This window comes from Gavialis gangeticus, unplaced genomic scaffold (assembly GCF_001723915.1).
Source record: "Gavialis gangeticus isolate Ggan-Ray unplaced genomic scaffold, GavGan_comp1, whole genome shotgun sequence".
Taxonomy (NCBI): Eukaryota; Metazoa; Chordata; order Crocodylia; family Gavialidae; genus Gavialis; species Gavialis gangeticus.
The window spans coordinates 4,578,175-4,589,341 of NW_017729033.1; the positions used below are offsets into that span (position 1 = coordinate 4,578,175).

Consider the following 11,167-nt stretch of genomic DNA (forward strand, 5'->3'; position numbering starts at 1 on the left):
CATAATGTAGCCACAAAACTTTTGGCTTCTGTTGAACCCAGAACATCACCCCAGGTTTCTAGGGGATGAGTTGCAGCGTTGGGAGGATGCTGCAAGTTCATCTGATCCACCCCTTCATAGACGCAGGATTTGCTCTTTGCAAACGCTCCAGGACGTCTGTCCAGCCTCCGTGAAAATCTCTGGTAAAGGCTGTTTCACAGCTGGCTGCAGTGTCTTGCTGTTCTTGTGATGTTAAGAAGCTATTCTTGAGATTTGATCTAAACCTGCTTTGCTGCAGTTTAAACCTATTGACATATGTCCTGCCGTCTGTCAGGGGAAAGTGATTTTTTTTTAATATAAAAACCTCTCTCCCACCCCCATCTTTTTTTCCAGACTAGGCATACCTACTTCTTTCAGTACAACCTCAGACAGAGAATTTACTTTCCATCCCTGTTATCATCTGTCACTGCCATGGATTTTCTGCCATTTCTCTACGTCCTTTAAAATACGGTGCCCAGAACTAGGCATGGTGCTCCAGCTGAAGTTTAACTAGCAGCAAATCAAGTAGCGCCATCTCCAGTGTTTTGCTTATGTCGCTTCTGTAAGAGCAAGACAATTGCATTTACTTTTCTTGGGACCGTATCATAGTGCTGATTTGCATTGAATTTGTGATCCGCTGTAACCCCAGATCCATCTCAGCAGTGCCACTGCCTGCTCGGTGCAGGTGCAATTGTTCGTTCTTCCACAGGACACAACAGGTTTTATATTGGTCTTTGGACTATGTTTTGTTATCGAAACCCCAGTTCTCCAATTGATCGAGATAGTTTTGAGTTGTATTCCAGTCATCCAAAATGTTTGCGGCCCTCTGTTTTGTGTCATCTGCAAGCTGGCTCAGTTTTGCTTCCCCCCTCCTTATATTCAAGTCCTCAATAATAATAAAAAAAATTAAACAGTTCAGTTAAGATGATTCCTCCCCTCCCTTCTTAGTTTATATTGTGTTTCTCATCTGTTGCACGTGGGTTGGATGGATTTAGATTATGCAAGTCACTGGGACGCTTGAAATTTATCCTTTAATTGATTTGCTTAGCATAGTCTGCTGGTAACTTTTATGTTCCAGCAATAAGGCTTTTGGGATTTTGTTCGGTTGGTCCAGCAGCTGCAGTCCTCCCCGCTGGTATTTTTGAATCATTGTCCTTGTGACTTGAAATATCTGGTTACAAGAAATGCCTGCGTGGAGCAACACACCAAGCTGGCTTTACTCACAGAAGCAGCAACTAAATATTACGTGACTTGCATTTCTACTCTCCTTGTGGCACACCTACCACAACTCCCTCACTGTAGGCCTTGCTATTCCAGTTCTTCACCTCTAAAAGCCAACCCATTCACAGGGCCCAGTTTACCAATAGTCAAGTCAGTCTTAAGGCCACTGGGACCATTGGGGCACCTTGGGTGCTGTAAGCACCCTCCTCCACACCCGTGCCTCAACCGGCCCAATATGAGGTTGGTTGAGTTGCTTTGCATCGTTGGTGGTTCTCTGGGCAGTGTGACGTGGTGGTGCCCATCTGCTGTCCAGGTATGGATGGACTTTGGCTCACGGGGAGCTCATCCGCCCTTTGACAGGCCTTGTTTTTAGTTCTGCTGGGTGTCCACACACCCTCCTCACCCAGGCTAGCCCAGGTGCGGGTGCCAACTTAGCTACTGACAACCCAACCACGGACCAGGCTGGGTAGCAGACCAAGAGGCCTGTCCTGACACCATTGCCAATAGGAAGCACCAGAAAAAAAAAATCAGTAGACTTCTGTTCAGATCCCAGTACAATCCATAGCTTCATAGTTGATCGGGTCAGAAGGGACCTGAGCAGATCATTGAGTCCGACCCCCTGCCATGGCAGGAAGGAGTACTGGGGTCAAATGACCCCGGCAAGGTGTTCATCCAGCCTTGTCTTAAAGCCCCCCAGGGTAGGGGCCAGCACCACTTCTCTCTGAAGTTGGTTCCAGACCCTAGCCGCCCTGACCGTGAAGTCGCACCTCCTGATGTCTAGTCTGAATCTCCCCTCTGCTAGCTTGTGACCGTTATTCCTGGTCACTCCTGGCAGTGCTCGGGGGAACAGGGACTCCCCCAATGCCTGCTGGTCCCCCCGACTAGTTTGTAACAGGCCACTAGATCCCCCTCAGCCTTCTCTTCTGGAGGCTGAACAGGTTCAGGTCCTGTCGCCTCTCCTCGTAGGTCCTGCCCTGCTGCCCCTGACCATGCGAGTGGCCTCCTGGACCCTCTCCATGCTGTCCACATCCCTCCTGAAGTGTGGCGCCCAGAACTGGACGCAGTACTCCAACTGCGGCCTGACCAGTGCCGCATAGAGGGGGAGGATCACTGCCCTGGACCTGCTCGAGATGCATCTGTGGATGCGTGACAAGGTACGGTTGGCCTTCCTGACTGCGTCCCCACACTGCCGGCCCATGTTCATCTTGGCATCAGTGGTGACTCCAAGATCCTTTTCTGCCTCTGCCCTGACGAGAAGGGAGTTCCCCAGCCTGTAGGTATGGTGCTGGTTCTTCCTCCCCAGGTGCAGCACCTTGCACTTGTCAGTGTTGAATCCCATCCTGTTCTCATCTGCCCACCCCTGTGACCTGTCTAGGTCCGATTGCAGCCTATTCCTCCCTTCTAGTGTGCCCACAGATTCCCTTAGATTTGTACCAGGGGGTTTCCTCCAAACTTAGCTGACTTCTTAAATACATGCTATTTCCTTATCCTCACCTTGTTAAATAGCATGTGATCTTTTAACTCCGTTTTTAATATGAACTATCTTGACACTGTTGGCTGGGAGGCTTTTGTGTGGCTGGCCTCTTACTTCTGGAAGAATACAATAGAAAGAACTTGAAAACAATTTAACAATGGTTAATTGTACCACGGTTGTGAGGCGACTGGTGGCAGAAGAGGTATCTTGCCATGTCTGCGGAGGTGCTAGTTCAAGCCCCAAGGTAACCCTTTTTAGACTTTTAAATCTCTTACACTTTTTAAGCTTTTTAAGTCTTTTAACAACGACCGCGACGACATTGGCAGCGCCGAGCACCTGACAAATTCCCATCCACTCATCTTAGTGATGTCTTCATATGCTGGTCGACCCTCGCTCGAGAGAAGCAGCAGTGACAGCGACGACTGGCGGGACCCACCCCTTCGGGGGTGTTTTTAACATCGGACCCCTCCCTGCACCCCATCAGAGGGGTGTGGGGTGCATGTTTCACCACCGGCCGCCATCTGCAGGCGGCCCAAAGAGACTGGCGGTTTGTACCGTGTGACTGTGAGGCATCAAATAGTCCCCAAGGTAACCCAGCTATGAAGAAGTATCTGGTTATTTTGGCTGGGGGATTGAAAGTAGCCAGCAGATGACTCCTTGTGGCCGCAGGACCTGGCATGCCTTGGTCATAGTAGCCCTGTGGGCTGCTAGGCCTTTGACTTGCATGCAGATGTTGAAGCACTGGGCTTTCATTCCAACTTGTAGCACCGTCAGGGATGATCCCTTACCTTCCCTCTGCTCCGGTTCCCTTGTTTGAGAGAGTGGTTTAGTCGGGGATGATCTTGCCCCGAGCCAGGGGGGGCTGGACTAGACGACCTAGCAAGGTCCCTTCCAGCCCTACGTTCCTTCGCTCTTATAGCTTGTGGTAAGAAGCATAGCATTTGGCTCTTGTTCTGCCTCCCTCGCTCCCATTAAGTAGGATCCTGCCATGCAAGTAGCGTTCTTGAAACTACTAACAGGGTTACCCATAAACCCTGTTCCTGGGCAGCACGTGTGGCTGCGCTCAAGCGAAATGCTGGGACTAAACTCCAGAGGTGCAAAATGATGCATAGAGCTCAAGGAGTTTTGCAGGATCAGGCACATAGCCATGCCTGGTAATACTCAAAGTAAATAGGTTGCTTAGAAAGAACTTAGATTAAAAGCACAACGAAACGCTCTTAATATGATATATAGGCAGCAAAGCGCTTTGCAGTCTTCTCGGGCGTCACTTAAATTTGCACTTTGTCTGCAGCTCTACTTAGCGGCTTCCTTTGTACACTTATTTAACTGGGCGCCTCTTCCCTTCTTTTATTCCTTGCCGTCCTGCTTGGACTGCAAAGCCTAGAAGTACTTCAAGTGCCATTTCTCCAAGACGGTTCTCAAGTGCTAGACTGCTGTGCCGCTTGCTAAATGCATGCGGGGCATATGTTGTTTGAGAAAAGCGGCCCTTAAAAAATAACCTTGGGTGCGTGACTATGCAGTCCCACAAATGGCTAGAGTTCTGCAGGAAATAATAAAAAAACTGAAAGAAATAAGGGATGAGGCCTGGTGAAGCCCCCAAAGCAGCCCTGCTTTATATTCCCAAGTTGGCTTTCCTGGATCTGAGTACGTTTCCTTTTGTCCAAGGAAGAATGAGTTTAAAAAGCACTCTTCAATCTTTTTTTTCCCCCTCCCCCCTTCCAAACAAGAAGAAAGATTTCATTTTTCACTCTGACCTCTTTGAGAAAGCAGAGAGTGCTTATGCTTGGTTCTTTTCTCTTAATCTTTCCCCAAGTACAGTGAATGCTGTTACCTTTTAATTAAGATGTGCCCAAGGGGTGGGTTGGAAAACAAAGCCCAGTCAAGCAATTATGCACCTTTCGGAAACAGCTTTAACATTTGGGTTGTAGCGCAGAAGTGCGTACGTTTTGCTGCTCTTTCACACGTGACCTCTTATGAGCGATCACCTCTAATGTATTTTGCACACTTGAAACGGTGTGTATTTTGTTTACTTGGAGGTTTGAGAGATTTGGGTTTTGTCTGCATGGAGGCAATCGATTTTATAATTTGGCCCTTCTCTTCCTGCCTCTCTTCTTGTGTTGAATATTGCATACAATGGAGAAGGAGCACATGCTTTATTAATAGCTATACCCACACATCTCACTGAGCGTCTCAAGTGCGATTCAGTAAATGTAAGATTAACGGATTTTAAGTGGGTTTGGTGTCTGTGTCTCTCTCTCAATTATTTTCTAAACATGAATATTAAGTTAAATGAAGCCATCAGTATTCCAGCCTGCGTTTTCCTGAAGTCTGTGCCTTTCTGTAAAGCAGGGCTTTTTTAACAATTTTTTTTTAAGCATATGAACTGGAGCTGTCAAAGTGGTGAGCATCACTGCAGTTTGGAATTGGTCAATGTATCTTGAATTTTTTTTTAAGGGACTGCTCCTGTAATAGTCGAGCAGTCAAATTTCACAGCTGGGCTGCAAGCTGCTGCGTGCCGCAAATGCACAAGGCACGGTCAGAGGGTCGTGCTTTTCACGAGCTGGAAAACTGCTGCAAATGAAGTGCTGTCATGCTAGATCCCACATGCCCCCTCCTCCCCTTTCCGGATGAAGTGGACGGAGCCTTTTTCTGATCCACACGTATATGTTTCTCTATCTCTAACCATGCATAGATGTTGACTTAAAAGGAAAATGTAAATGATGAACAACACTTCAAGCGTGAAATGCTAATTCTTCTGGGCACGCTTTGATGTACAGGAAGTAGCAGCTCGTTAACCCTTCAAAACGATGTTGACTCGCGAAGCACTGCTCGCTTCACCCGGGTTAGCCTCCGTTTGCGAAGGTGACTTTGGCAATTGCTGGAAAGTTTTTGCACACATCGGATGATACACGTGTGAAGTTGGGACCAGAGAATTTCTTGGCAGCCGACACAAGACAAGCGGCATCTTGAGGTTTTGGCAGCAGTATTTTTTGCAAGGTTGATCTTGTTTCTGCACGGACCCCTGTGGCGGGAAGCTCTTTGAAAATCGCGTGCTTTGGGGTTACATACTCTTGTGTTTCTGTATCCCACAGGGAGTCTCACTTGCAAATCTTTCCCTTCCTACCTGTCACTGCTTTCATAGGTTGTCGTAGACATTGGGGCTGGAAGGGACCTCGCGATCATCCTTGTGAGATCACCCCTGTTCCACTACGCTGGAAAAAATGCAGCTTAATGACCTTTCAGGGCGTCTTTATGAAGCTTACCATTTATGTGAACATGCTTTTTACAAGATGCATTAAATGTCCTCGACCCTGGGCCTTCATCATCTCTGTGGTCCTTGTCTTGAGAGTTGTGGAGGCTTTCAAGCGTCGTCTTCGGCCATCCTCTTGGAAGTTTTTTTCCCGGTGCATGCGTACAAGTCCAGAGCAATGCACTGTGAGGCTCAGTGGTTTTAGGACAAGGGCTTTGCTTGCTCTAACAGCAAAGTCACTATCTTAGCTTGCCTATTTTCAGTGTTGCTGTCCACTCACGACTTCCTCATACCCTCGTAGGTGTTAGGGGCTGGAAGCAACTTCGCAAGATCATTGGGTCCAGCCCCCTGCACTTGGACGGGAAAGACCGCCGGGATCAGGCGACCCCATGGCTCCTCATTCTCTTTGTTGTGCTCTGGACTTGGGTGGGGAGGACAGGGGCATCATCCCCTGATTTCTTTATGCTGCTGCTTTTCCAAGCGGCTGCGTTCTCCCCTTCCAGTGCTGGACTTCACAGCTTTTGGCTTCCAACCCGGCCAGAAGGTTTGAACCTACAGGGAGCATCTCTCCCAGAGAAGGGGAAGAGCAGCAGTGTGGGGGGCTCTGACAGTGACCTTTTATTCCCATTTCGGTCACCCAGGCCCCCTGATCCTCACTGTGAACAATGATCGAGGCAGGGAAGGGGATGAGAGTAGTTGGGAAACCCAGGAAACTGTAACTTCAGCGTAAAAATTCTTTGCTTCGTGCCATTTCTTTGGTAAAACTACTATCCTCTAACGAGCTCAGTTTCTCTCCTGTTTTGCATTATTGTTTTAAGCGTATAACCACAAAGGTCTCTATCTAGGAGAATAAAGTACCTTTTAAGCATGTCAGAAGCCACAAAGACTGTTAGCTTACCATACTAAAGGTAACTATGTGTCCACAGACAGATGGTAACATGTTCATCAGCCTGATCTTTTTTTTTTAATTTTTTTTTTTTTTAGTTTTAAGAAACCTAAAATAGAGACGTTGCTTTGGTCCTCATCCAAGCCATTCAAACCTCTGGCCCTGCAAAATGGAACAAAAGATGCATTCAGGGCTTCCCATGTCTGCCAAAAGCCAAAATGTTTGCTAAAACAGGCTTGTCTGATGGCATTTTGGCACTTTTCCATCTGGTCCCAGTTGGAGCAAGGAAGCACAGAGGTGCACTAGAGCAGATCTTAAATAAAAGTTGTCTGTCTGTCTGTCTGTCTGTCTGTCTGTCTGTCTGTCTGTCTGTCTGTCTGTCTGTCTGTCTGTCTGTCTGTCTGTCTGTCTGTCTGTCTGTCTGTCTGTCTGTCTGTCTGTCTGTCTGTCTGTCTGTCTGTCTGTCTACTTTTTTTTTTTTAAACCTCCAAAAAGCATCTTTGTGTGAAGATTTGGGTCAGTTCTTCTATTAACTCAATGCAAAACTGAAGCCATATCCTTGGTCACCAGGGAGTCTGCGAATAACTTCCAAAAGAAAAAGTATGGAAAATGCAGGCTGATTTATGAACCGGAAAATGCGCCTGCCTTGTTGAAACTTCGGGACGGTCACCATGTCCGTCTGCCCGTGATTCGAGCGAAGGTGCTGTTGCTTGCCTCGGTGCTTCGTAGCATCGGGAATGGTTTATTTTTCGAGGTGCTTGCCACCTTCCCGCTGCTGCATTTGGCACGTAAATAGTCGCAAGCAGCTGACAGTAGGGTTGGCTGTCATTTGAGCATTATTTGACTTGTTGAAGTCCTAGTTGTAAAGCTGTCATTCATGTTTTTGTTTCATCAGGTATCATTGGTAACAACAAGGCCATAGGGAAGTACATCACGACAATGATCTTTCTGTATTTTGCCTGCCTCCTACCATCTATTGCCTTTGGCTCCCTGAATGATGAGAACACAGGAGGAGCTATTGGTGAGCTTGTCAGCTGTTGTTTTTTTGGTTGGGTTTTTTTTTTTTCCTCTTCAAATCAGCTTAAATTCCCCATCTGCATGAGTCAGAGTTTGCTTTGTGTCTGCTCGGTTTGGGAGAATAACAAAATAAGCAGCGTCCTGAGTTGTTTTGCAAGTTCTCGCCAGTGAAAGAGTTGGCAATATGGACCTTATTAGTAATAACGCGGACAGCTTGTTTTTCCCTGATCTCTCTCTCTCTGAGCAAAATCGGCTGGCTGGAAACCTACACAGCCTGTTGTAACAGTGTTGGAGGCAAAGAGCTGTGCGCAGGCATGTGCGTTCTGTGTAAGCCGTGCTATAGGAATGGGTGGGCCCTGCAGCAGACCTGAGTGTGCCCCCGTTTTGCACCGTGCCTTAGCAGAAAGCCCTGCTCCTGATTTGAGGTTTCTGCTTGCTGCCATAATACAAATAACGCGCCTGGTAATAGGCATTCGGTTTACCATACGTCTCACAGCCGCAAGAGCCGTGGGCCCATCTCTTGCACTGAGGCCCCTCTTATGCTGCTGCTGTAATTTTAAAGGCTCGTTACTGTCAGTGGAACAAGCTGCCCAGAAATTTTGTAGCATGTTTGTCACTGGAAGTTTTCCAAGAGGCGGCTGGGCGAGGGTCTGTCTCAGATAGCATAGGGGCCCCGAATCGGCCATCCACGCAAGCGATTGGCATAGATGGCCCCTGAAGCCCCTTCCTGTGGGATGAGACTCTGGCCCCGTGTTTTTTCTTTAAATGTGAAAAAAATTACTTCCCTCCCATGAATCCCCCTCTCCCGTGTGTGGAGAAAATAACTTCATCAGGCCCTGAGCTCTTCCTTGATTTATTAATATGATGATAGACCACCTTGTGGATTGACAGCTCTCAGTAGGAAACATTGTGTTTTGCAGTAGATGATGCTGGTGACCAGCCTTTATGACTTGCATGTCATGTGAGCCTAGCAGGCGTTCAGCTGGGAGGCATTTGCCAACTTCTGAGCTTAAATAAATAAATAAATAAATAAATAAATGCTCTCTCTTTTTAGATGTGCAGAAGACAATCGTGGGGCAGTGTATCGGAGGACTGCTTTACGCTCTGTTCTCGGGGCAGCCTCTAGTTGTGCTCTTAACCACGGCTCCTCTAGCGTTGTACATTAATGGTGAGTTTTCCACGGCAGGGTGTGTGGATGGAGGGGACCATGCCCTATAGAGTCCAATAAGGGGACAGCTTTGAGAACTGCAAAATAGAAATTGTGGGGCTACAGCTAAACAAGGCTGAATTTTACAGACTTGTTTCCATGCTTGCACAGAGAATGAGAGAAAGTTTTGCCCATATAACTTACTTGTAGTGGCCGGCCACCGCTAGCCTCCTTGCTGATGCACCTCCGTTCTCGTCTGTCACGAGCTATCTCCTCCTGATCCTCTTCAGCATTAAGTACCTTCGGGTCCCTTCTTAGGTTGTCCATCAAAGGTTGTTGAGACCTACCTCAAGGATGTTGTCTGATTGGTTCCCAATTATAGTTAATTTTTCAAGGGTTTTTTTTATTCCTCTCCTCTCAGCACATGGTTAATCCGTGCCGGACACTGTGTGCTATTAAAATTTATATAAATGATAATACATGTATGTGTGAAAAATATAATTGAACTTCTTTGACATGTCTACTGGGATAATTTTAAATGATAAAGCATGGTGTTGCAACCAAAGGTGGGTCCTCCCCCATGGGGAATTTTTTTCCATATGCATTGGGTAAAGGCCCAAGGCAAGAATCCTTTATTGGCCTTACAGGGCACCAAGAGACACTTTCCAGAAGTTGCTAAGTGGTGACTGCTTGCTGTCAACTGAACAGAAAAAGGATGCTAATCCATCAGTAGCTGTAGTCCAGCTATTTCTTGGGCCCCATATGAAAAGATCAGGTCCATTAAACCAAATTACGGCAGAGCAGTCCATGACTCCTCTCCAGAAGAGAAACTAGGCTATCTTCAGAAAATACTTTTCAGTAATAGAGATAAGGGGGAAGGTAGTGTGTATGGTCCCCTGCTCCCCCCAAGACAACGCTTTTTGTTGGGTGTGCTGCACCTCTGCTCATAATGAGCCTTGAGAATCAGTCAGATATTAGGAAGTTGTAACGGGCCATCAAGTACAGTGAAAATTCAGCAGTGGTCAAGGTACATGCTGCCAGCCCTCCTTTTCCTGCCTACTTCAAACTTTCTTGTCCAAATTTTGGGGCAGCCCCTCGTGTTGATACGAGGGGATCAGAACTGTTGCTCATGTATTATTGCTTTTAAACCCATTAGCGCTTGGCTTTGGCTTCAGCTGCAAAAGTTAGTGAGCTTGGTACCAGAGTAACTGGGTAAATTTTAACGGCCTTGGTTATGCAGGAGGTGACGCAAATGATTGAACGGTCCCTTCTGGCCTGAATTCTCTGAAGCTGCGCGATGCACTTATGAAATATTAAGCGTGAATCCATTATTGGCTGGGTTTGCTTTTGCAGTGATCCGAGGAATCTGCGATGACTATAACTTGGACTTCAGCGCTTTCTATGCCTGGATTGGACTGTGGAACAGTTTCTTCCTTGTGCTGTATTCCCTCTTTAATTTCAGCCTTGTAATGAAGCTCTTTAAAAGGTAACACTTGCTCTTTTTTAACGGGAGCTGTACTTAGTTCTGCTTACTCGGCAAATAGGAAACGTATACAGCCTGGACGTTCCCAAGGGCAAACCTTCTATAAAACCTATATTAGAGCACTTAAGTGGTGTATTATCTAGGGGATAAGCCCATCAGGTTTTTTTCTCAAAAAGGTGGGCTAAAACTAAGATGCATCTCTTGCACATCAAAAACAGTCACTGTAATAAAAAGCTGATCAGAATTTAATCAACTGTGTTAAACTTATCCCCACAGTTTCTTTTATTCTTTTTGAGATTTGTATCTTATTCATGGGTCAATCTAGTATGCAATAGATGTGAAGGCAACATGGTTGGATCACTATGAATACAGAGCTTTGTGCTTGGATACTTAAGTTCATCTCCACTCTTAGTGGAGGAAAGAAGGTTTCAGGATTTGCCAGCTCTGACTTGAATCCAATTTAAAATCTATTTACCCCATAAGCTAATGAGTGTGTATGAATACTGTGAATTACTTTTTTTTGTAGGTCAACAGAGGAAATCATTGCGCTTTTTATATCCATCACATTTGTGTTTGATGCCATCAAAGGCATCATTAAAGGTAAGCAGTGAAATGAGGAAATGTTAGGTTTTTTCCAGTTCTGCTCTGTGCCTAATTTAGCTGTTGGAAGA

The 11,167-nt window shown here is 46.5% G+C and overlaps 1 protein-coding gene across 2 annotated transcripts in view; it reads left to right on the forward strand.

The window, feature by feature from the left end:
• The window catches only part of SLC4A11 (solute carrier family 4 member 11), a 318,296-nt gene that overhangs the window by 277,372 nt on the left and 29,757 nt on the right, over nucleotides 1-11,167 (forward strand). For both annotated transcript variants that reach the window (XM_019526497.1, XM_019526498.1), the window contains exons 10-13: nucleotides 7,745-7,870; nucleotides 8,921-9,034; nucleotides 10,367-10,499; nucleotides 11,023-11,096. In XM_019526497.1, coding sequence (XP_019382042.1) covers nucleotides 7,745-7,870; nucleotides 8,921-9,034; nucleotides 10,367-10,499; nucleotides 11,023-11,096 — 447 coding nt within the window. The remainder of the gene's footprint in view (nucleotides 1-7,744; nucleotides 7,871-8,920; nucleotides 9,035-10,366; nucleotides 10,500-11,022; nucleotides 11,097-11,167) is intronic.